This window comes from Primulina eburnea, chromosome 12 (genome assembly GCF_022965805.1).
Source record: "Primulina eburnea isolate SZY01 chromosome 12, ASM2296580v1, whole genome shotgun sequence".
NCBI lineage: Eukaryota > Viridiplantae > Streptophyta > Magnoliopsida > Lamiales > Gesneriaceae > Primulina > Primulina eburnea.
The window spans coordinates 32,761,685-32,789,165 of record NC_133112.1 but is presented as its reverse complement, the minus strand read 5'-3'; the positions used below and the strand labels follow the sequence as shown (position 1 = coordinate 32,789,165).

The window sequence follows — 27,481 nt, the reverse complement described above, 5'->3', positions numbered from 1 at the left end:
TTGGTTGGTCAAATTGATGAAAAAGTGAAGTTTGCTTATGGCATATTTTGAAAATTTGGAGATTATTGTTTGAAAAATGTTGTTTAACAGTTGATTGGTAACAAGCAGTATTGACCCGCCATGTTTGCATCAATGTTAAAGAAAACAGGCTTTTTGTCGTTTGTTTAGTTTTAGAAAATTTTGGCAGAGTTTCCCTCGTAAATGTGAAATGCCAAAATACAAATAGATGAAAACAAATCCCAAGCAACATGTATATGGTAATAACAACATGTTTCCCAAATAAATTTTGGCTTTCGAGCCACTTTCCAGAGTTACAAATCAGAATGACATATGCCAAATTATGGCAAACAAAAAGAGACAGCAGAAATCAGAATAAAAATGAGAATCATCTCGAGTCTGTGCAAAGTTAATAACAACAAAAGCTCAAGGAATATAAAGATACATTGGTTTGGTTTTTAGAGCCAGACAAGACAGTTGACATACCTAGGGACAAAGATGCTCTTAGCAGCCAAAGGAATATCAGAGTTGGCTCGATGGATTTGTGCTAGGGATGGAGGATCACTAACCATTCTTGCAAGTAAAGAAAAATAAATCAATACGCTTGTGTAAAGTGGCCAAGAGATCATCCTCAGTTGACAACCAAGTAATGGCTTTTGAACAAGTGACATCAAACAAACAAGATATTGGTTCTCTTTGAAGTGAAATCGAGATCAAGGCAAGTAGATACCTTGTATACTTGAATGAATATACATGAAAATAAATGCAGACAATTTCTCGAGACAAAAACAAAAAGCATAAGGCACAATGATCACATAGAATGACCAACAAAGAGCGTGGAAGATCGAAAGCTCAGACAATGTATCAAACACCTTGAGTGCATGATCAAGAAAGCAGGTGAAGTCCTAAACCATTTGTGTCATGAAGAAGTAGAAAAAATGTAGAAATTTACATGCTCTTTTGATATGAAATGGCTTAATGCAAAGGAGTTTGAGGGTGGCAATTTAATTGAAAGTTGAATGATGTCCACGTGACTCTACGATCTGGTGGCAAATAGCGAATAATTGATAGCTGAGAAGTGAGAACACAATGAGGGAATCAAAGTTTGTTTATGTGAAAGCCAAATTTTGAGGATTGATGTGGGTTTGGGCTTGTCTATTTGAAGGGAGAATGAAAGGAGTAGAAAATAAGAATTTCACGTTAGGGGTTGTTATTAGAGAACTCTGAAGGATGCTGTGATATAGAATGTGGTCTTCATCCCAAGTTTTGAATATGGGCCAAATTGGGCTAAACATATAATTAGCCAAATTGGCACATTGGCCAAACTGGCTACGAGGGCAATTGTTGTGTCTAAAAATAATCCAACAGCCCAACAGATGCTAAGCCCACAAGAGTTGCAGGCAGTTGGTCCAAGAAAAGCACGATGCGAGGAGTTGAGCCACGACCCAACGTGAATGATCGTGGAATGTGGTTGAAACTTCTCCATGGAGTGTAACAAAAGCGGAAGAGATAATCAGAAAAAAACCCCGACAAAATCAACACAAAAATCTACAGCATAATTTCTGCAGAATTCCATCAATTCTATGTTCATTTATTTCGATTTCCAATAGTCAAGTATTTGAATTTTTATGTATTCCTCCGACTTTCTTGTCAGAATGTTGATCAAATTTCATAACAACACATTTAAGTTTGATGTTGTTTATGGATTTCTTGTATAATTTCTTTATTTGCCCAGTTTATGCGTTTAGTTTGGAGCCATTTCGAAGGAATTATAACTAACGGTCGAATCGAGATTCGCAACGCTTGGTAAACGAAGTCAGATTAATTCACATTTGGCACGAACACGTGCCTGACACGCCCGCAATTTTCGTGACAAACAATATGTAATACATGTTTTATTCTCATTACATGAGCCACATAGAAGAACATAGTTTCAAAATACACAATATTCAAAAGGTTTAACTGCGACAAGTTTCGAACAAAAATTCGAAATAAATCACTTACATTATTAAAATTGCAATTTTTTCTTAAAAATAAGGCAAATAGCAATTAACATATATTTTAAAACTCGGATAACATATATGTAAAACTTCGCCCAAATGTGATAAATGTATCTGATTTGTTAAAACAAGATGTATTATAATTTTTTTATATGAGTGATAAATGTATTTTCTCATTCAAATATTAGTCTTTGAAATCATTTCTATTTTTATGATTCTCTAAGACCATCTTCAACCACAAAATCTAATTTGGTGTAAATTTTACACTAAAATAGTATGATTTCTGGACCAAATAAAACATCTGTCACCAACTCATTTAATTCAAATTTTACATAAAAAAGAATATTCTCCAAATATTCTTTTTATTTTACATATATTAATCATTATATTTTATTTAATATATTTTTAATTATGAATAATGTTTATATTATATAATCAATATTACATTATTACTAAATTAAAATAATATTTATAGTTTTTAATATAACTATTTGTAATAAAAAAATTAAAATAAAAAAGCAAATTTATAATTAAAAAAAACAAAAAATAATAATAAAAAAAATGAAAACCTCTGCGCCAAATTGGGAACAGAGGAAGGAGGATGCGCTAAAATCCATTGGAAGATAATGGACTGCACCAGAATGGTGTTTTTTGGTGCAGCATTGGAGATGCTCTAAGTAGGGATGTAAATGAGCCGAGCCGAGCAGTAGCTGGCTCGGGCTCGGCTCGTTTCATTATTTTCTCGGCTCGGGCTCGGCTCGAGCTCGTTACGAGCCTCGGGTTTGAAGCTCGGGCTCGGCTCGTTCGGAATTTATGAAGCTCAGGCTCGGCTCGAGCTCGGCTCGTTAATGGCTCGTTTATCTTGTTTAAGGAGCCTGGCTCGGGTTCGCCAATAGCGACGGGTTTTGATTAAAAGCGTCGCTAATAGCGACAAGTATTGACACAAACGTCGCTAATAGCGACGGGTATTTACAAAAACGTCGCCGATCTGATCGGCGACGTTTTTCTACAACTATCGCAAATAGCGCTAGTTACAGACATCGTCGCCAAAAAGCGACGGTTATTTTAGACCATCGTTATTATAGCGACAGTATGTCAAACCTGTCGCCATTAGCGACGGGTTTTATAAAACTCGTCGCTAATGTCGCGACGGTTTGAACAAAAACAGCCGCTAAATGTTTTTTTTTAAATGTTATAATTATTTAAATCTGAAATAAAAATATATTGTGCTGTATAATCGAAAAAAAATTAACAAAATTTGAGAAATGTAATCATATTATTAATCTGCAAATAATAATACAAGTGTTTCATACAAAATGAATCAGCCATGTAGCGCTACATCTCCTCCTGTGATGTTGATTTAAAAATAATCAAATTGAATTTTCTTAATGTAACGTTGATGAGAATAACGAAATTTAATAAACTTACGTGGAGCAGGCGGGATCGCGTGTCAACGAAAGATCCATCTGCATATCGATGTGTGTGAACGTATAGCTCCCATGAAGTTGGATCTCTGCCATGTCGTGCTCGCTAAAATAAATTCAATAATTTTAAAACATTAACATTTATAATTAATGAAATATATATTTTTTCCAAAGTACAATTCAATAAATGTCACGAACATCGTCGCTCGAATATTGAACTTCTTCTATTTCACTTTCAGTTCAAATCAATTTCGTTGTCGTACATAACATTAACATCGACTAGATTTTGAGACGATAAAAGAAATTGAGTTGAGATGTCATGAGGTCCACTTTCGTTGTTTTGAAATGCATCGTTCGCATCAATTTGATTATGCTCAGTATTTTGCTCAACATCGGTGACATAAGCTCGCCTACGTAGAGTACTCACATGCATCCAATCTGATTCTGCTCTCTTCGTTGTTGGATAAGTCAAATACACAACTTGCGAGGCTTGCGTACGAAACACAAATGGTTCGTAGTGTGAGGACCGGATTTTATCCACATTATAATTAAATAATTGTAAGAAAATGTTAGCATGAGATTTTATTTTGTGCATGGGAGAATATTTTATGGGATATGTGGAGATACTATTGGACATGCAATATTATAGTGATATATTGTGATTAAGCATACAATTTTCGAAAATTAGGAAGGAGATTTTCTTGCAAGAGTTGAATATTACATAAGTTGAAGAATTAAGGTATAATATGATACAAGAATTTCGAAAATTTCCCTAGGATAAATGCCAAGATTGGTGAGGATTATATGCTTGGTTAACTTGGACAAGAATCATCAAGACATTGCACCACAGCCGTTGGATCGGGTAACCTAGATTTTTCGAATTAATCTAGACCATTGGATTAGAGTGTGAATCTCCTAACTTAAGTAGATATATTTTCGAAATATGGAAGATGAATCAACATCTATGGCAAGGGAATGAGAGTCAAATATTGAGAGATTATGCAAATTATGGTATGATTTGAACACCATATTTAACACCCTTCCCTCCACCTATAAATACCCCATCACCCCACTCATTCCCCACCCTTCAAATTCTCGAAATTTGAGCTGAAAACCAAGGCGAAACCCTGCTGAAAAATCGTCTCTAAACCGTCCAAAAATTTAAGCCGAGGCACCGCCCGATCGAAGAACGAGTAGCGATCCAAATCCTGAAGCCGAGTACCCACGTTTTAGCAATCAATATATACTGTAAGTGGGCTATTTTCAAACTTTAAAATTTCAGATTCGAGTATGCATGTTTTCAATTTTAAAAGAAAATAAATAGTCGAGTACAATCTTCTTTCTACCTTTCTTGCATTGTCATACGATTTTAAACGCACTGTGAGGAGTCAACCGTATATGGGTGGGAATCCCAACCATGACGTACCCTTACGCGGTGGGGGATATAACCGCTATACGGCCTCGCCCCCTTAGAGGAGTAAAAATGAGGGACTGACGTCAGTAAACCATAGAAGGTCGATAAATTGCAGTGCTTGATATATGTTTATGCATGTGGTACGAAAATGTTATGCAAGTCATATGATTAATTCGAAATTTTACATGTTGATTTATATTGTGCTCGATATCCCCCACTTGCTGAGTATTCCCAAATACTCACCCCTTACAACCTTCCCAGATAAGTCGTCCGAAGAACAGGTTGAGGACGAAGAGTCCGAACAGTTTTGGGGATGGTGATCCACGCGACCCGTACTAGTAGTAGTATAGTTCGAATTTATGATTTAATAAGTTGTAAGACGTTTTCGCACTTAATTCTGTCATTTGTTGATTTTCGGATGTAAAAGACAATTGTTTATTTCGTTTGAATTTATGATATAAACTGGTTCGGTTTACACTGTGCTGCGAGAAGGCTTGTTGTTTCAATTGTGTGATTGTAAACGACGCCGGTGTCAAGTCCCGAGTTTCGGGGCGTGACATTTAAGTGGTATCAGAGCCGCCAGGTTCATAGTCCGGTTGGGAAAAATCGATTTTCAAAAAAAAAAAAAAAAACCCTAAAAATTTTCGGTGGAATTTTAACTCGAGGCCGATGCTACCCCCTCCGAAACGGCCCAACGATCAAGACGCCCCACCCTAATCGGGAGCCCCAGCGAAAAATCGCGAAATTCCTTCGTTTAGGCCTCCGAAACCTCGATTTTGCCGTTTTAGGAAAGTTTTGTAACCCCTAGGACTTTTCGTAGGAAACTCCAAATTCGATTCCGTCAACTGTTCTGGAATGGAAAAAAAAAAAAAAAAAAAGTATTGCATATTTTGACTTGTTATATACTGTCTATTTCGGATTCTGAGCATTTCCGTTTTTGATTTCAGGAAATGGCTCCATCTACTCCCCTGCGACCCCGTACTCGTTTCCAAGCTGCCCTTCGTCTGAAGGAGCTTGCCCTTCACTACCAGTCACGCCAGATTCGGCGACTTAGAGCCCGATTAAGCGAGAGGAGGAGTGAGGTCGAAGCCTTAACCGCCGAGAAAGAAGAGATTCAAGTCCGCCTTAATCAGTCTATCTATCAGGGGGAACTAGTTAGGGGAGATAACATGGACCTACGGGATGTCATAGAACAGTGTAAGTATCAAAATGGGAAGCTACAAGAGGATGCGGATCGCTATCGCAAGGAACTTGAAGAGGAGAAGCAGCAGAATGCCAGAGGTAAGAGAAGGCTAGAAAATTCTTGTGAGGCCATGAACAGTCTAGCATATGTGAACCAGCGCTTGGTCCAGCAAGCTGAAGCTCTAAAGAATAAGATCAAGGAAAATAAGGAGGGTTACGAGCTACGCTACCAGAGTACCGTAGATCTGTTGGACGAGGCAGAGGCAAATGCTCATGAGTGGAAGATGCAGGTGGCCCAGCTCAACGCAGCAAACGCACAGCTCAGTACAGAAAACGCCAATCTTACTCACATGGTTGAGGTACTGCAGGAGGAAGAGCCGGAGGAAGAGCCGGAGGGAGAGCCAGAAGAAGAGGAGCCTATTGAGATAGATGAGCCGATAGCTGCAGTAGGAGATGGAGAGTTAGACGATTAGATCATCTTAGTGACTTTTCCTTATTACTAGGAGTTTATCCTTCCATTGTTGCTATTTTATTTTCAGTCAGCAGTACTTATTTCCATTCAGTACAATTTGTTCAGTCAGTTGTTTCTTCGAATTCAAAAATTAATAAAGTATGATTATTATTTATCTCAGTCGTGCATTGATATTCAAATTATGTTTGCTTATTTACTCAGTTGTTCCAGCATAACTTATCTATTCAATCTTGTTGATTTATACAACAAATTCTTAGAAGCGTTTAACTTGTAGGAAATGGCCGGTAGACCACCGAGACAGAACCGCAACCCCCGTTATGCTAACAACAACAACAACAACGACAACACTAATGAAGAAGGCAACGGGCCTCCACCCCAGTTCAACCTCAACCAGGCAGACTTAATGGCTATAGCCACGATCGTGGCAACTACACTTCAGGGGTTGGTGAACCCCAATGCTAATCAGCAGCCCCCACCTCCACCACAGCATGGGGTCAAGTTTCATTACGAGTCTTTGCGCAAGAATAGGTGCCCAACTTTCAGTGGCGCTGCCGATCCTGAAGTTAGCCAGAACTGGCTAAAGAGTGTGGAAACTCAGTTAAGACTATTGGAAGTCCCAGATGCCCTAAAGGTGGACGTGGTAGTACCTTTCCTGGAAGACAAGGCAGCTAAATGGTGGGAAGCAGCCTCGCCAGCCATGACCGCTGCGGGGCCAATCACATGGCGTATCTTCCGAGAAACATTTCTGAAACAGTACTACCCGGCAGAAGTCAGACTGCAGAAGTTAAGTGAGTTTGAGAATCTCAGTCAGGCCCCAGATATGTCAGTAGTGGAATACACCTCTCAGTTCAATGCCCTGGGTTCTTATGCTCCTGCAATTATGGCGGATGAAGTTCTGAAATTACACCGATTTAAGAAGGGGTTGAACAGCAGAATCCAATCCGCTCTGGCAGTCTACCAACCTACCAACTTTTCAGACTTGATGGGGGCGACTATCCGAGCCGAAGCTGATATTCGTCGGAGAGAAGGGGAAAACAGGAACAAGCGACCCCCTGTCAGCCAGCCTTCCCAGGGAAAACCAGTGTTCAAGAGGCCCAATCAGTCAGGTGGACCTCCCTCAGGGAAATTCCCCGCCAATAACTACCAAGGACTCAAGCCATGCTCAACATGTGGCTTCAAGCACTCGGGGGAATGCCGAAGGGCAAGTGGTGTGTGTTTTGGATGTGGGAAAGCGGGGCACCGAATTGCAGAATGTCCTACCGTTGCCAACCGACCAGCAGGGCCAAACAGAGGAACTGGGCCAAATCCGGGAGCAGGCCCTAGTAAACCAAAAGAGGATAAACCCAATGCTAGGATCTTTGCCATGACTCAGGAAGAGGCTGATGACGCAACTGAAGTCGTGTCAGGTACCATTCTAATTCAATCAGTACCTGCCTATGCATTATTTGACTGCGGTGCTACCCATTCCTTTATGTCTAAGAGATTTGCTAAGAAGTTAGGACGTAGGCCTGATAAGCTAACCGAACCATTCCGAATAGCCACACCTACGAGTAGAGCTATAGAAACTGAGGAGATTTACAGAGATTGTGAGATCAGTATTAATAATCAGACTTTTAGCGCCGACTTGATACAGTTGATCATGGTCGATTTCGACATCATCTTAGGGATGGATTGGTTAGCGAGAAACAGTGCAATAGTAGATTGTAAGGGAAAGGAAGTCAAACTCCGAACCTCAAATCAGGAAGAAGTCGTGTTTCACGGTAAATCCAAGGGACGTAAATCACTATTGTCAGCCTCTCAAGCTTGGAAAGCCATGAAATCCGGAGAAGATATCTACCTAGCAATGATCAGTGAGGTAACAGAAGAAGTCGAGCTGAAACTGGAAGACATCCCGATAGTGAGAGAGTTCCCCGATGTTTTTCCAGAAGAACTCTCAGGGACAGTCCCGGACCGCGAGGTGGAGTTCGAGATCAACCTGGTTCCCGGTGCGGCACCAATCTCTAAGGCACCATACAGAATGGCACCAGCCGAACTCAAGGAGCTGAAGGAACAACTCCAAGAATTGCTAGATAAAAGGCAGATTCGACCAAGTGTGTCCCCGTGGGGAGCTCCAGTACTCTTCGTAAAGAAGAAGGACGGTAGTATGAGATTATGCATCGACTACAGGGAATTGAACAAGATCACAATCAAGAACAGGTACCCTCTACCTCGGATAGACGATCTGTTCGATCAGCTTAAAGGAGCCGCCGTCTTTTCTAAACTGGACCTGAGGACCGGTTATCATCAGTTAAAGGTCAGGGCTGAAGATATTCCCAAGACAGCCTTTCGAACCAGATACGGGCACTACGAATTCACAGTGATGCCCTTTGGTCTGACCAACGCACCAGCAGCATTCATGGACCTTATGAACAGAGTATTCAAGCCATTTCTGGATCAGTTCATAGTGGTATTCATCGACGACATTCTCGTCTATTCTCCTGACGAGGCAAGCCACGAAGAGCACCTTCACCTTGCTCTGCAAATCTTAAGAGAGAATAAGCTCTATGCTAAGTTTAGCAAGTGTGAATTCTGGCTAAGAAGTGTGTCATTTCTAGGACACGTGATCTCGAGAACAGGAGTGTCAGTGGATCCAAGGAAAGTAGAGGCAATTACAGAGTGGCCGAGACCGAAGAACGCCACTGATATCAGAAGCTTTCTTGGATTGGCAGGATATTACCGAAAATTCGTCGAAGGGTTCTCCTCGATAGCCGTGCCACTGACGAAGCTCACACAGAAAAATTCAAAATTCACCTGGAGTGAGGATTGCGAGAAAAGTTTCCAGACGCTGAAAGAGAAACTCGCATCCACACCAGTGCTGATCTTGCCCGCAGAGAATAAGGATTTCACGATTTACAGTGACGCCTCTAAGGACGGTCTAGGATGCGTACTAATGCAAGAAGGAAGAGTGATCGCCTATGCGTCTAGACAGTTGAAACCGCACGAGCAGAATTATCCTACTCATGACCTGGAACTAGCAGCGGTTGTCTTCGCCTTAAAGATTTGGAGGCACTATCTCTATGGTGCTAAATGTGAAATCTTCACAGACCATCAGAGCCTCAAGTACTTGTTCACCCAAAAGGAACTTAATATGAGGCAAAGGCGATGGATCGAACTTCTGAAAGATTATGACTTGACCATCAGTTACCATCCGGGTAAAGCAAACAAAGTGGCTGATGCGCTAAGTCGGAAGGGCCCAGGAAAAATGACTCTAGCTTCCCTCTCGGCCCGGCCATGTCTGCAAGAGACCGTCAAGTTAAACCAAGATCAAGACCCGGTACTGACTAAAATTAAGGAGCAGGTCAGAGAAGGGAAGTCTCAGGATCATCAAATTGATGACAAGGGAATCTTATGGATGAAAGGAAGACTGTGTGTGCCAGACAGTGATAACCTTCGCCGAGAGATAATGACAGAAGCGCACAAGTCAAAATTCTCAGTCCATCCAGGCAGTACGAAGATGTACAGGGATCTCAAGAATAGCTTCTGGTGGAATGGCATGAAGAGAGATGTAGCTGAATTCGTCTCTAGATGTCAGGTATGCCAGCAGGTCAAAGCAGAACATCAGCGACCTGGAGGATTACTGCAACCTTTGGAAATCCCCGAGTGGAAATGGGAGAATATCTCCATGGATTTCGTGGTAGGATTGCCAAAGTCTAGGCAAAGCCACGACGGTATATGGGTAATCGTGGACAGACTCACCAAGACTGCACACTTCCTACCCGTCCGCATGAATTACAATCTCGACAAGTTGGCTTCACTGTACATGGACAACATTGTCAGACTTCATGGAGTACCAGTGAGCATCTTATCTGATAGAGATCCGAGGTTCGTCTCGCGCTTTTGGAAGAGCTTTCAAGAGGCCATGGGGACGAAAGTAACCCTAAGTACTGCCTATCACCCCCAAACCGATGGGCAAACGGAGAGGACCATACAAACTTTAGAGGATATGCTGCGAGCATGCGCTCTGGAATTCAATAGCAACTGGAGCACTCATTTACCCCTAATTGAGTTTGCTTACAACAACAGCTATCACAGCAGCATCGGAATGGCTCCATACGAAGCCCTGTATGGCAGAAAATGTCGATCACCACTTTACTGGGATGAAGTGGGAGAGAAAGCTATAGTGGGACCCGAGCTAGTACAGATGACAGTAGACAAGGTTAAAATTGTCCGAGAGAAACTCAAAGCAGCTCAGGACCGACAAAAGAGCTGGGCAGATCTGAAAAGAAGGCCGGTAGAGTTCAACGTGGGCGAGAAGGCGTATGTGAAAGTCTCGCCTATGAGAGGAGTTGTCCGATTCAGTAAGGCCGGAAAACTGAACCCTCGCTATGTTGGACCCTTTGAAATCTTGGAAAAAGTGGGCACACTAGCATGCAGACTGGCATTGCCACCGAACATGTCAAGGATCCACAACGTATTCCATGTTTCTCAACTAAGGAGATACGTCCCAGACCCAAGCCACATCCTGGAAGTAGAACCACTCATAATGGAAGGAAACTTGGGAAAAGAACTGAAATACGAAGAAGTTCCTATCAGAATTGTGGACACCAAGGAACAAGTGCTTAGGCGACGTATCATTCCCTACATCAAAGTGCAGTGGTCTAACCACACAGAGAGAGAAGCAACTTGGGAAGTTGAAGAGAAGATGCGAAAGGAATATCCTTATCTGTTTGGAGACCAAGCCGACTCAAGTTTCGAGGACGAAACTTCTCATAAGGAGGGAGGGATGTGAGGACCGGATTTTATCCACATTATAATTAAATAATTGTAAGAAAATGTTAGCATGAGATTTTATTTTGTGCATGGGAGAATATTTTATGGGATATGTGGAGATACTATTGGACATGCAATATTATAGTGATATATTGTGATTAAGCATACAATTTTCGAAAATTAGGAAGGAGATTTTCTTGCAAGAGTTGAATATTACATAAGTTGAAGAATTAAGGTATAATATGATACAAGAATTTCGAAAATTTCCCTAGGATAAATGCCAAGATTGGTGAGGATTATATGCTTGGTTAACTTGGACAAGAATCATCAAGACATTGCACCACAGCCGTTGGATCGGGTAACCTAGATTTTTCGAATTAATCTAGACCATTGGATTAGAGTGTGAATCTCCTAACTTAAGTAGATATATTTTCGAAATATGGAAGATGAATCAACATCTATGGCAAAGGAATGAGAGTCAAATATTGAGAGATTATGCAAATTATGGTATGATTTGAACACCATATTTAACACCCTTCCCTCCACCTATAAATACCCCATCACCCCACTCATTCCCCACCCTTCAAATTCTCGAAATTTGAGCTGAAAACCAAGGCGAAACCCTGCTGAAAAATCGTCTCTAAACCGTCCAAAACTTTAAGCCGAGGCACCGCCCGATCGAAGAACGAGTAGCGATCCAAATCCTGAAGCCGAGTACCCACGTTTTAGCAATCAATATATACTGTAAGTGGGCTATTTTCAAACTTTAAAATTTCAGATTCGAGTATGCATGTTTTCAATTTTAAAAGAAAATAAATAGTCGAGTACAATCTTCTTTCTACCTTTCTTGCATTGTCATACGATTTTAAACGCACTGTGAGGAGTCAACCGTATATGGGTGGGAATCCCAACCATGACGTACCCTTACGCGGTGGGGGATATAACCGCTATACGGCCTCGCCCCCTTAGAGGAGTAAAAATGAGGGACTGACGTCAGTAAACCATAGAAGGTCGATAAATTGCAGTGCTTGATATATGTTTATGCATGTGGTACGAAAATGTTATGCAAGTCATATGATTAATTCGAAATTTTACATGTTGATTTATATTGTGCTCGATATCCCCCACTTGCTGAGTATTCCCAAATACTCACCCCTTACAACCTTCCCAGATAAGTCGTCCGAAGAACAGGTTGAGGACGAAGAGTCCGAACAGTTTTGGGGATGGTGATCCACGCGACCCGTACTAGTAGTAGTATAGTTCGAATTTATGATTTAATAAGTTGTAAGACGTTTTCGCACTTAATTCTGTCATTTGTTGATTTTCGGATGTAAAAGACAATTGTTTATTTCGTTTGAATTTATGATATAAACTGGTTCGGTTTACACTGTGCTGCGAGAAGGTTTGTTGTTTCAATTGTGTGATTGTAAACGACGCCGGTGTCAAGTCCCGAGTTTCGGGGCGTGACACGTAGTATCCAAGACTCTTTTTTCGATTGACATCAACAATTTTGTACTTTTTATTAGGAAACACAAATGGTTTGTAATTTCGTCTAAATATGGTTTGTTCTGACATTTTTTTCGATTGTAAGGACAATGGATATATCTATTTAATAAACACTTAGGATGACTAAGTGCAAATGTTACAAACGACTCTAAACGCGACAATTTATAGACAGTTTGCTAAAACCCTAAACCCCAAAACCGTTGCCATCAGCGACGGTTTGCTAAAACCGTCGCTTATATTAATCGGCGACGGTTTATTCATAACAGTCGCTATTATAGCGACGGTTTACATCAAACCGTCGCTATAATAGCGACTGTTATGAATAAACCGTCGCTAAATTTAATATGCGACGGTTTTAATGCAGACCGTCGCTATATACCGACGGTTTATTAAAAACCGTCGCTGATATTTCCGTTTTTTTCGCCCATCAACCACTTAAACGAGCCGAGCTCGAGCTCGAGCTCACGAGCCAGCTAAACGAGCCGAGCTCGAACTCGAGCTCACGAGCCAACTAAACGAGCCGAGCTCAATTTTGAGCTCACGAACCTATTATCGAACATGTTTACGAGCTAACGAGCCGAACATCATCAATCTCAAGCTCGGCTCAACAAAATTGTCGAGCCCAAAATAAGGCTCGGGCTCGGCTCGATAAGCTTAACGAACGAGCTCGAACGAGCTTTTTAACGAGCTGAGATCCGAAAAACTCGCGAACAGCTCGGCTCATTTACATCCCTAGCTCTAAGTATAAACTCTAGGCTCCGCAAGTGCTATTATTCGACACTCAAGAAAGGAAGAGAATTCTGTAAAATAACTTTGGTCAACTATTTTTTTAAGAAAACTGACTCTTCAAACGTATTAAATACACTTTTGGATATCATTTTTTAAAAAAAAATAAGTTGAAGATGACATTTTCTTAAGAAAATAATTGATCAGTATTAAAAAAATTACCTCTTCTAAGAACTGTGTACACTTGAGGAATTCATACTCTTAAAAAATAATTGACCAATTTTTTTTAAAAAGAACACCCCCTCTGAGAACTGTGTTACAAGGGAACCATACGACCTGGTCTATCTGAAACACTGGCGCATCGCTTTAAATTTCACGGCCTTCATCAATTATTATTTGTCATAATTGCAATGCCTATTTTCATTGTTTTTCGGTTGATTTATTCTCCCAAAATTTTGCAGTTTGGTGCTACTCTGATTTCCATTTTCATAGTAAAAACTTTAGCAAATTTTCTGGTGTCGATAATGATTACACTCCATCATGGCATTCCCATGTGCCTAATTCTTTTTTTTGTTTTTGTTTTTTTAATATATATTATATCAGAAAAACAGTTGAAATTTGGTACACATGACAATCCATGTTTAGAGTGACGGAGAATGTCGCAGATGAATTGCTCCCGCATAAACAAGCATATCTCTCGATCAAATTACGGCGGAGTGATGAACAGCTGATGCAAATTATTTCAACGATAATCAAAACAACCAATAATCATCCCATATATAGGGAATTTATCATGAACATCCATCCCAGGTTATATAGATGGAGAAGGTATCTATTTTGGATCATATGATCGAAGCCAACAAAGACTAAAGCTGTGATAGATTGGTAGAAATTAAACTATCTATTGCAGTTTAAGTTAGAAAACTTCCTAGGTTTAACGTTGTTTAGTTAGAAATACAGGTCATATTCTACATACTGGGAGTGAAATTTCATATTTTAGGAAGAAAATGGTATTGAAAATCAAAGTTTTCTTAATCTATCAAGTTCTTGTTGGAATTTAATATGTTTCTAAATAAACTTCTGAAGGCGTACGACTTACGTGCCAAAAGCAGTTCTTACCATTGGCCTTATTCTACTGTTTTTTTTTTTTTATATATATATAAATAATTTTTTTAAAAACAAAAATTTCAAAACTAATATGTGTGGCAAAACTCCACCACTAAAAATCGATAGAGGATGTTGCAGCCTCCTTTGCTATTAGTGGTGGATGCTGCAAAAGCATCTCTATTAGTTTTTTTTAATTATATATCGATCTATTTATTTTTATTTATTTCAAAAAACAAAGAAAATATCATGTGTATCGATCCACTTATAATTATTATTATTTTTTATCTTATTTTAGTAATAATATGATTAAAAAATAATAATAGTAGTTGGAATAGGAAAATTCTTGAATTTTGTACGAAAAATATGGAACTTGTGCTCTTTTAATTTTTTTTAAAATATTTATTATTATTATTAATCATGTTACTAGTAAAAGAAACAAATTTTTGAAAACTTCAACTCTTATTTTTGATTTCTTGTCTTGAGTCAAATTTTTTTGAACAAGATATATGTCAAAGTTTTAAATGCAAAATAATAATTTAAAAAATTAAAAAGCTAACAGGAGAGGCCTCCTCTCTCCATTTCGGTGGAATTTGCAGCGTCCGTCAATAGTGGTGCAGTTTTGCACTATTTTTGCAAAACTTCATCGCGCACCATAATTTTGAAATTTTTATTTTAAAAAAATATATTTATAAAACAACCCTATTCTACTACAATGCTTTCATTCATTTCGATTTAGAGTAGGTTTCTTGTGAGACGATCTCACGAATATTTATCTATGAGATGTGTTAACTTTAGACCGATATTCACAATAAAAATTAATGTTTTTAGCATAAAAAAATAATATTTTTTCATGGAGACCCAAATAAGATATCTATCTCACAAAATACGATCCGTGAGACCGTCTCACACAAATTTTTACTTTCGATTTATCCTCGGGCTATTCCTCAGTACAAATATTCTTTCACAGAACTGATTATTTACTATTGGTTCGCTAGTTCGCTCGTTAATTATCATGTTTTAGATTGCATTTTGATTGATATATTTAAGTCTAACGATCAAATCTATTGATTTGTGTGGACAAATCTACTTCACAATATAATTCAAATCTCAAATAATTGTTTTTTATATCGATTGATGCATTTCATATCTTCCTATCAAATTTTTTTTGTCAAATTCAAATCTTTGTGTCCAAACGCGATTTATACATTTTCCATCATGTACGTTTTTAACATTTAATTTACATTTTCGTGTTTCTTTATTTTGTCCTTTAAATTATCATCCATCATTAAAGCATGTGGACCACGTGATTGACAGTTAAAATAGTTCAAACAATCGGGGCCCAATTTATTTCTATTCTCTCCCTATAGTCAATAAAATATGAATCCATACAAAAAAAAAAAAAAAAAAAAAAAAATTATTATCATAGCCTTTGGATTGATGTCATGATAAAAACTTATCATAGAGTTACGTTCAAACTAAACTCTTCATGAGAATTTTTATTTTTGACAAAAATTTGTATGAGACGATCTCACGAGTCGTATTTTGTGAGATGGATCTCTTATTTGAATCATCCATGAAAAAATATTACTTTTTATGCTAAGAGTATTACTTTTTACTGTGAATATCGATAGGGTTGACACGTCCCACAGATAAAGATTCGTGAAACCGTCTCACAATATACCTACTCTTGTTTTTTTTTCTTTTATGAGACGATCTCACAGGTCTATATCTGTGATATGGTCGATCTGATACATACATCATATGAAAAGTAATATTTTTGAAATAAAAAATAATTTTTTTTAATGAGTGGCCTTATTCAGAAACTTGTCTCAAAAAATTAACTCGTAAGACGCTCTCACAAATTTTTTGTGTTTATTAGTATTATTATTATTATTTTGTGGCACTCAATAATTTTGTTATCTAATTTTTAAAAACAAATTCAAAACTACTTTATAGCAAGATGCCTAATGATATAAGAAAAAAAAAAACTCAAACTTTATCTACTCGAAACTTTTCTATTATTTTTTATATTTCTTGTGAATATGAAAATCGAAAGAACATCTAGATAAGATGAGCATGAAACAACACAACAGATTTAATAAAATTATGCTTTTAGAAGCTATAATAAAACTTATTTAATTTAATTATTTAGGCTGGATGCCTGACGTATGTCATGCATTTGCATGACGTATTATTAGTCTATACAAAGAGGTTATAATGTGTAATATTATCGGTTATGAAATCCAATTTATTTTGTACTCTGATCGATTGTGGCTTCATTTAGTTCGCCACAAGTGGTTGTGTGTACCATATATCACCCACTAGATCCGACAAGATATTAAGAATGACACCTTTAATTTTTTACTTATATTTAAAAATCACGATATAAAAAAAAACATGTCTTTTGTTGGATGTAATAATTGTCTCTGTTTGATAGAACAATCGAACCGTGGTGCTTGTGCTGTTATGCGGTTTAAAAGATTTGAGTTGCATCACTACCACCAACTATAACTTTTGATAAAACGACAAGCGCTCGATCTTAGTGTTTTTATATTTTGTATTCATTCTAAAACATACTAAATAATTGCTCCACTAAATAAAGGTTATATATGCATGTGTCTCTGTCTATTTCTAAAAAATTATGGTAGATTTTGAGAGGCAACCAATAATTTGGGGTAAAAAGATAGTCGATTTAAGCAAAAAAGAAGAAGAAGAGAGAAAGAAAATATTATTAACTACTTTAGACCAAACAGTAATTTGGTGTACCAGTAAGTTGATTCCAAATGTTTATATTAATGAAGTAGAAAAAAAGATAGGTTTGGTTTCGTATATATATTTATATTTTTGCGATTTTGGTTTTTTATTGTGAAATTTTAGTTTAATATGTTTTCTACTATTTATGTTCAGTCATTCTGCGAGACGTTGATATATGCAGTGTTATATCAATTATACAGAAATTGATGCACTCCAGTGTACATAAAAGTTACGAACGGATCTAACCTGGGAGTTGGGGGTGAATATCATTAGTTGTTCTTTTATAATTCCCTTTTTTTCTTTTTCTTTTCTTGTTTTGCATTTAATATTTGAATAAAAAAATAAACTGAATTCTCTATTTTTGTACTGTATTTCTTTAGGTTGCATTGTAATTTACTCTTATTTGTCACTCGTCGGTGTTATACAGGTAATTAAGCTAAACAAATTTGAACTTTCCTTGGTATCTTTTTTCCCGATTCGTGATAAGATATCTCAACTTCCAATTACAATCAATCCCTACAACTATTAATACTACTCCGTACAATTGTACGCCAGTAGTATTATTGGTAATACGAATAGTCATCCGAGTTCGATTAAATTGATGGAGGAAACAATGAAAGAAGAAAATATATAAAGGAATGTTGTCCATATATCGGTGATACCCGGAAATCGTCTGGGTCATATTCAGACTCGCGCAGAGTGATTTGGAGCTCAGGACTATCGGGAGGAAAATTAGCCCTGATAAAAAGAGTGCCCTTATATATATAGACCATCTCTAAACATGCAACAACCAGGGAAGTGGCTTAGACCAGACAACCAAGCTCCCAGCTTAGCCCGGGCGGTGCAAGAAGACTAAGATAATGGATCGGGGACCCTGTTTGTGTCATCACATCATAACCACTGTCCGAGCATCTCGAGACAGGCCTAGAACCTGGGTCTATAGGTATGGATCAACATGCTTCGAAATCATTAGTAAGTCAGTCAATGTACATAGGGGTGATATAACAAAACTGAAGACAATATGAGTTGTCAGTAGTGAAAGTGTCAGGTTGGTAAGGTGGACATCCATTTGATGATTATGAGTATTTAGACATTGAAAATAAAATCATCATTATCTTTTTCCCTATAAAAACTCAGGTTTGCTCGATCATTAGGACACGTAATGAACATTTATCATAAACACTTACTATATACTCCAAAAAGGCACTCTCATTTCATTCGCGAGAATACTCGACCGACTTAATATCAGAGTGGCTACATCAGAAACTCTTCCGGCAACCCACTGGCATTCTTTGCTTTCGAAGTGCGCAGATCGATCAGCCCAGATTATTTTGCCTGGTTACCAGCAATCACAAGAAAATCACACATGCATCTCTATATGATAAATTGTCTACTCAACTTAACCAATTTATTAGGGTATCATCATCCATGATATTGCATATGATATAGTCAATTTTATCCTTAATTTTATCTCTTTATTGAAAGAAACAGCTCAACAATGTTATTATTGCAATGGAACTTTATTAAGGCACCATGAATAAAAGGGCGGTTCATCTTTTTAAGCAAAAGTAAATAATGAGTACGATCAACTTTTCTATTTTTTTAAAAGATTTTATTTTATTTTACTATAAAAACAGGGCAGCTTACGAAAATACATGGACACGATGACGGCAATTGAAGGGGCGAACCATCGAGATCCAACTTTTTATTTATTATTTTCAGAAAGAAAATATTCAGATCCCAAAATATAAATTGCATTTTAGCAAGTAATTAATTTGCATGTCGGGATACTATATATACGTGCATGGGAATGAGGTCACACCACATGGACTAATTTATAGAAATGGTGAATCAAGTTCATTAATTAATATTGTCGGTCGAAAATAATCCTACGTACGATTTATTTTCTATAAAATAAAATCAAACCTAGATGCCGTTTGGAAGTATACATTATATATATTATAGTAATTTTTTACGGTAAAAGTACTTGTAATATTATTAAGAAACCTTGCTTCTGTCGGCCATCATATATATATTAATTATCATATTATATCAAATTTGTTCACATAAAACTACTATTATAATTTAATCTAAAAAACTAATATTTTAATTAGTATATATATGCATGGAGCACGCAAATAATATAGCAATTCTCCCAGTCGCATTCTTTATTTTTCTCGTCGTTAAATACATTTTGTTTTATATTAATGTATGTCCCTTTCACCCGAAGAAACAGTTAAACCCGGTCCCTGCCATCTCAATCTTCTTTAGAAAAATTCATGTTTGTGGCTCCATGAAACCATGTGCAAAAAAAAATGTGTTAAAACGCTACAACACATTCAAAATTAATTGATTTTTTTGGAATTTTAGGCTTTTTTCTTTATTTTATAGACAAAAAAATATATAAAATTCTAATTGATCAAAATAGGTCTTGATATTATCATTAATCAGTCATTTATTCATAGAATGCGGACCTGATATCAGATATGTCACTAATAATCGGTGTCATGTCAAGACTCCTACTAGAAAAAAAAAATCAAAATGCAACACAAGCTTGTTTGAATAAGCTATAATTTTGATTGATTAAATGATCAAAATTCAATTTCGGCCAACTTATAGAACCGAGTTTTCTTTTGTTCGGTTTTGTACAAAGATGGATTATAGGTATACGGACTCTCTGAGAAATAATTAGTAAATGAAAGGGAAAGTAAACGAACAAGATCAGTGAAAGAACTACTTGAATCGTATTCATATTGTTAGGATCAATAGAATTCAGATATCTCCACACTGATATGATATTGTCCACTTTGGGTTTTAACCCTCGTGGTTTTGCTTTTGGAACCATCCAAAAAACCTCATACCAATGGAGACATCATTCCATCTTTATAAACCCATGATCTTTCTCTAGATCTTCCAATGTGGGACTTTGGTTGCATATCAACACATATATATACATATATACAGAGACGGATTTATGCATGGGCTGAGCCCACTTTTTTTTTAGCGACGGTTTTTCAGAAACCGTCGCTAATATTGGCGACGGTTTGAGTAAAACCGTCGCCGATCACATCGGCGACGGTTTAGATTCAAACCGTCGCTATTAGCGACTGTTTTTTGAAAAACCGTTGCTAATAGCGACTGTTGTTTCAAAAACCGTCGTACATCAATGTCTTAATCCAATCAAGTCCCGTCCATTTACAAGGATGAGACCAAATTCATCCCATATCCTCTGATCCGCCCCACCTCAATTCTACAAAATTTCTCTCCCTAGTCCCAAGCCCTTTAGCGACAAAATAGAATTGCGGACTCCCGAAGAAATCGAATTGCTCATCGGCAAGGCAACAATCCAGGTAAGAATCGGCTATACATTTTTTATTTTGTTTTTTATAGCTTCTCTGTACGTGATTTGTGGTTTCTTGATTGTTTGTTGTTGAGTTGTTGATTGACTATTACTTGTTTATTTGTTTAATAATTATTTTATTCTTGTTTAGGATTATAACTTGAACTATTTCAAAATGGAACATTAATCTTGTTTTGACATTACCTGTGTTTACTGCCACTACTGAGCGGGCTTTTTCAGCAATGAAGCATGCAAAGACGGCACTTCGCAATAAAATGGAGGATGACTTTCTTGCCGATTGTTTGACACTCTATATTGAACGAGATTTACCTAAACATATTGATGTAAATTCTATTATTGATGAATTTTATGTTTTAAAATCTCGTAGAGCACAACTTCGTTGAACGATATAATGTAAATTTTTTTTAATAATATATAACTTATCATATTGAGTTCAAGCCCCCCAACTTCTATTTCTGGATCCGTCCCTGTATATATATATATATATATATATATATATATATATATATATATATATATATATATATATATATATATATATATATATATATATATATATATATATATATATATATATATATATATATATATGCTCTGAAAATTCTGTAAACCAAATGACAAGACACTGAAATCTCATTATTTGTGCTCATTTAAGTGTGGTGATAGAACAGTGGGCACACTGATTGAAAGTGGGAGCGAGACCTGTAGGGTTTGCTTCAGCTCATTTATAATATGCTTCATCCAACCTGGATTTCCAATTATTTTTCTTTTCATTCAGAAAATTAATAATTAACATGGGCGGCCGCCTTTAATTGGATAATATAATACAAACTTTTAATTATCGGATGGAAAGAGATAGCTCCCGTAATTAGTATTAATCACTCTTTAAACTCGTTTGTCAGCTGTCTTGCTGACATATATTTACACATTTCCAATATTTAGGCATCATATTAGTGTTTCAATATATATATATATATATATATATATATATATATATATATATATATATATATTGAAACTCGCGTATCTATACGAGTGGGACGGTTCGATATGATGAATATCTCCGAAGAAAAGAAATATTTTTACAAATTTTTTAGTCAAATTAATATATATTACACGATATTTTATTAATAAAAATGATATTTTTATAGTGAAAAACAAAATTTTAAAAAATAAAAAGTTATATATTTTTTTTTATTCAGCCGGGTCGAAGAACGTGAGAGTTGTGATGTAAAAAATATATGAACGTTCAGATTTGTGGATAAAATATTTGACGATACTATCAAACTTAGGATATTTATTCGTACTTTGTTGACGATTAACTCCCCAAAGATCGTGTCTTCCATCCTATCTGTCTATAGTTTTAAATTAAATAATAGATTATTTCAAAGATTTTTCACATTATTCGACATCACATCTCTACTATTATTATATTTATATTTATAAAATAAATGGAAAGTATCGAAATTATAAACCACTATTTAACATAGGCAACAAGTATTCGCGTACTGTTCAAGCATGTTGGCATTAGAAGAAGCAAATTTGGAGCAAACCCAAAAATATAATTTCATGTATATTAAATTTATATATGTGCAAAGTAAAATAATATTTTGTAGACCCGAGTTATTACCTTTTTATCAAAAGCTGTACAGTTCAAATCTTTTAAACTGTACAGCAGCTAAAGCACCACCATTCGATCGCTCTACCAAATATGGACAATTATTTTACCCAACAATATCTCTATCAATAATTGCAGTCCTTGCGATCCATGAAAATCGAACACATGACTTTGGCTCTGATGTCAAGTGTAGGATCGAGTGCTTACCGCTTTACCAAAAACTATAATTGGTGGTAATGGTACAACTCAAATCTTTTAAACCGCACAGCAACTCAAGCACCACGGTTCGATCGTTCTACCAAACAAAAACAATTATTACACTCAACATATTTAAATAATTTTTTTCCTATCGAGTACAGTGGTAAAGTTTTATTTCATATCTGAGCTAACAATCAATTATATTATTATTACTATTATTATTATTATTATTATTATTATTATCAGAATTTGACTTAGAGTCAATCCAATCCATATACCCGAGTTGTTCTTTGGATTTCTAAAAAGAAACAGAAGGCAGCAATTAACTGTACATTAATCATTCGGCCAACATAACGTATTCACGCACACTGTTGCCTGTACACACACACACACATTAAAGCGTGAACTTGTACCTTATTTAATTCTGACGCCATCATGATTTCATGCTGCAAACATCGGTGTAGATCCTTATTCTCCGGGTTTATTTTTATTTTTTTTTTGTTTTGTTTTTTACTTTGTATAATTTTAAAAAAATTTATGAACACAAATTTATTATCATTCCAACTACGGTGACGGATCATAATTTTGTTCACGTAGAAGAAGCCTACTTATTACTACTACTTCTAGTCAAAGTATTCTCAAAAAGATTTATGAGTAATTCTTTTGTGAGACGATCTCACGAATCTTTATCTGTGAGAATGGTCAACTCAATTGATATTCACAATAAAAAATAATATTTTTTCATAGATGACCCAAATAAGATATATATCTCACAAAATATGAGACGTGACGTCTCACGTAAATTTTTGCCAAGATTAATACATATTCTCCAACATACAGTACCTTTAACTATTTTGTCAAAATTTACCTTTTCTCATATCTCATTAGAAATTACGTAATCCTCAAAAGGAAGTAAATAAACAACAATACTTTGCTCTAAAGTTAAATTTTAGAAAATCCTTTGGCTCTTCCATCGACTACTTTAATATTATTCCATTATTATTACTACCTACCCTCTGATTCAATCTTAAAATGTGAAAAAAGACAAAGAATTTCAAGCCTTTTAACTACAAAGATCATTTGGTTGGTAAGATAGACGAAGATGAATGAGATAAATTTACAACTCTAATTATTTGTAGAAACTGAGTTAAACATCGAATGAAACACATACACGAAACATATTAGGGTTTTTTCTTTTATATTCATTACTACTACATATCGACCAGATTAATTCAAGTCAATTATTGATATATATACAAAAGAAAAACTTGTTAAATTGTTGGAATCTTACTAAAATTCTATTAGAAACAAACTTCATCTCCTAATCTTTCTCAATCTACCCCAACACTGATCAGCTACAGAAAATTCAACGCGTAGCTTACAGTGTGAAAGTTGCGTTGCACCTACCTTCAATCAATGAATCCTAGCTTGTAATAATACGAATCTATATATCAAACACTACGTTTTTCCCAAATTGAAGATTTAATCACATGACAAAAACTATACGCTCTGTGTAATACAAAAAGCTGTACAGCTTTTTCAACGTGGTTTGGCTTGCCTAAAATAAGGATTTGGTATTTACATAATCGGCAACTTTGAAAATGAAATTTGTCATTAATTTTAAGTATGTCCATTTTCATATCCCTTTGTGGATCGTGAGTATGCTGGATTGATGTATGTGTTATTGAAAGCAATAATTCGTGATTCTCACTAGTTCAGACGCAGGTTTCAAAATTATCTCGAGCTTGAAATCATAAATAAGACCGTTAGAAGGGGACAAGGAGGGTGTCCTGGCGTAGCCCCTCCTACGTTGAAGTCAGAGACTGAGGAGATAAAGGGGAGCATCTAAGGATGCTGCTGAAAACTAATATATTAAATGAATGAATTAAACACTCAAATCTGATATTCATAGGAATATACCTGAGCCCGTCATGGTCATGCCTTCCATTTGGGTAGTGGGTCCATCCATGAGGTATCAATTCGTCTCCACGAGAGATAACCTTGTGTGGCTTTTAAATCTTTTGAAACGACTGTTACCATCTTTTATAATTTTTGTTGAGTTTGTTAACAAGAAAATTATAAAACTATAAAATGTAATTTATTCATTGCATTAATATTTAACTATCATGTCATGAAAGATAAAGGAGACTACAAATTTTAACCAAATATTATTCCTATATAATTAAAATGTCTCTTTTTATGTTACAAAAAATTCAATCCGATTCACAAATGAAGTTAATTTTTAAATCTATAAGAATGAAAACAGGAAATGAAGTAACAAATCATTTTTCTGTATCATTGTTGCGTGTAATAATTGTTCTTGTTAGGCAGAGCAACCGAAACGTGGTGGTTGAGCTATTATATATTTTAAAATATTTGAATTGTGTCATTATCATCAGCTATATCTTTTGATAGAGCCACAAACGTTTGTCCTACAATCAAAATATTTCTACGTGAATATTTCTACAAGCTTACGTTGATTTTTAGAAATATTCAATGAGAAGACACATCATAATAATTATTTTTTTCTGAACTACATTAATGTTTTATATTTTCTAATTTACCAAAACTTGGCCGTGGTAGAAGTTTTTTGGGGAAAAAATCTCGTTTAACTTCTCTTATTTTTCACTCGAAATGTGTGATTTATTTGTTTTTATCCTTTTTGCCTCTGTAATTTCCCTTTTCCGACCATTTATCGACCACGATCCACCACCACACTCCAACGCCAATGATCATAATACATGGTAAAGCTGTACGCTGGAGAAAATTAAAGTACACTTCAATCAACTCCATTTCTAAAATGTAATCCGTGCGCTCGAAATCTACAAAACTGAATTATCTAATCATCAAAATCTTTAGATTCAATCTCGTTCGCCAAGTATAGGATAAAACAAACAATTTTTTTATTTGAGCTAGGCATTCAAAACTGAGATACCGTATAGTACCTATTTTTGGAACGTCCAATGCCAAAGTCACGGAATGAGTAAGTCGTCAATCCTTGGACTACATAATGTACTTTATTTGTTGGGTGACGGGTGAGCATTTTACCAGAGGTTTCTAATCTACCTTTCGGTTACAAAATTATTTTTTGGTCGTACAATTGTCGGTCAATTTACTGCCTTTTAATTTATATATTATTCAAATTTAGTCCATTTTCACTACACCGCTATCGTGACACAAAAAAATAATGACGGGACAACAAAAATTGTTGACTTACTGACTTAGTGTCAGAAATTCCTGATATGTTTGATATAATATCAGCACTATAGTAAAAAAAACAAGAGTAAAATTGAAAAAAAAAAGTACAAACTTTTATATTAAAACCATAAATTGACTTATAACATGACGAAAAATGGAGAATATGCATGTTACATGAGTACTAGAAATGAAATTTCCCCATGTTAAACCATATTTTTGGAGTTTTTTTTCTGATAATTTAACTTCATATTCATGTAAAGTTGAAGTGATTTTTCTCACGCGTGCCTAATGATCAGGTTTAATTACAATTACTTAAACACCTTTTTTTTATTATTATCTCTTTTTACTTTTGTTATTTTCTTTTTTCATGCAATCTTTTTCGAAAAATGCGAACAAGTTAAGCGTGAAAGGGTACAGACTCCGAAGGATGAAACAAATTAGATCACTTTACATAACAGAATTTGGTTATTAGCGACTCACACTTTTGTTTCACACAAAAATTAGATAACACCGCAGAAATACAAAGGAAATCGTTTCATCAATACGGGAATTTCCATCCACTAAAAGACAATATTCAAGGAATCCAAATCCAAATTATTGAATTTCAACATTTTATGAACTTCAAGAACATGCCTTCCAATCCTATAATATCTTGAGTATGTCTCTTGTGAGACGGTGTCACGAATTTTTATCTGTTAGACCCGTGAGACGGATCAACCCTACTGATATTCACAATAAAAAGTAATAATACTCTTAGCATAAAAATTAATATTTTTTCATGGATGACATAAATAAGAGATCCGTCTCACAAAATACGACCACTGAGATCATCTCACACAAATTTTTGTCTAATATCTTAACGTATATAAACATTTTGTCTCATCATATTTAATAAATTAATAAAAAAATTTGAAAATTTAAACTTGGAGTCAACTTAAGCTCGATAAATCAAACCAAACCGAACCAATCGCAAATTACGAGCGGCTCGATTTGTCGCCATTTTTTTAAAAAAATAAACATTGTAATAATGCCAGCTGATTCCCGACATGGGAAAAACGAGTCTACGAATTCAAAAGAGTATTTACATAGATCAAAGTTAAAGTAGAAAGGATTAAAACAAAAGAAAAAGCAAAAAGAACATAAACTCTTTATTTAGGACAGTAAACACAAATAAATAACGAAAAAGTACCCTCGTAAAACCCGAGTGTATAAACTTCCCATAGTCACGGGCTCTTTTTCTTGTCTACATATACGTACGAATCGGTAGTTTTATTTTGTCCTTCGCTCTATAAATACTCAGACTTCGATTTTTATTTTTATTTTTATGTGAGTATATATAATTTAGTTTTTGAAAAATAGTTGCACATAATGGTGAATCTAAAAATTTGAAGAATATATATTTATCATATTTATTTATTGATCAGTAATATAATTGAATATCCATTGCATAAATGTCTGTCACATGTGAAAAAAAAACAAAACAAATTAATGGCTGTCGATCCATTATTATTCTATTAAAAACAATACTAAGTAAAAAATGGAGTTTGGATTTGGGTGTGGATTTGGGTTAAGTCGATGCTACTTAAGGGGTACTGCTAGGGGTGTTCAAACTTCGGATAAAACCGAAAAAACCGAAAATCCAAACCGAAAAAACCGAACACTAAACCGAACCGAAAACCGAATTTTATAATTCGGATATAAATGTTAAAACCGAAATTAATTTGGTTCGGTTTCGGATTATAAATGTCAAAATCGAACCGACCGAAAAAACCGAA

At 35.8% G+C, this 27,481-nt stretch overlaps 2 protein-coding genes across 2 annotated transcripts; both read left to right on the top strand.

Annotated features, from left to right (window-relative positions):
* Positions 1–6,766: 6,766 nt before the first annotated feature.
* Positions 6,767–10,503, top strand: LOC140806819 (uncharacterized). Its single transcript, XM_073163346.1, has 2 exons — positions 6,767–10,060; positions 10,342–10,503. Exons 1-2 carry the CDS (start codon positions 6,767–6,769, stop codon positions 10,501–10,503), a joined length of 3,456 nt encoding a protein of 1,151 aa, XP_073019447.1.
* A 166-nt stretch (positions 10,504–10,669) lies between these two features.
* LOC140806818 (uncharacterized) lies at positions 10,670–11,459 on the top strand. The gene is made up of 2 exons (XM_073163345.1): positions 10,670–11,193; positions 11,423–11,459. The coding sequence occupies exons 1-2, from the start codon at positions 10,670–10,672 to the stop codon at positions 11,457–11,459; spliced, it is 561 nt and encodes a 186-aa protein (XP_073019446.1).
* The last annotated feature ends 16,022 nt before the right edge of the window (positions 11,460–27,481 follow it).

Coding starts and splice junctions, on each gene's coding strand:
- LOC140806819 (XM_073163346.1), top strand. CDS start 6,767: ATGGCCGGTAGACCACCGAGACAGAACCGCAACCCCCGTTATGCTAAC. Junction 10,061..10,341: donor AATTCGTCTCTAGATGTCAG/GTATGCCAGCAG, acceptor CTTATCTGATAG/AGATCCGAGGTTCGTCTCGC.
- LOC140806818 (XM_073163345.1), top strand. CDS start 10,670: ATGACAGTAGACAAGGTTAAAATTGTCCGAGAGAAACTCAAAGCAGCT. Junction 11,194..11,422: donor CGAAAGGAATATCCTTATCT/GTTTGGAGACCA, acceptor TTCGAAAATTAG/GAAGGAGATTTTCTTGCAAG.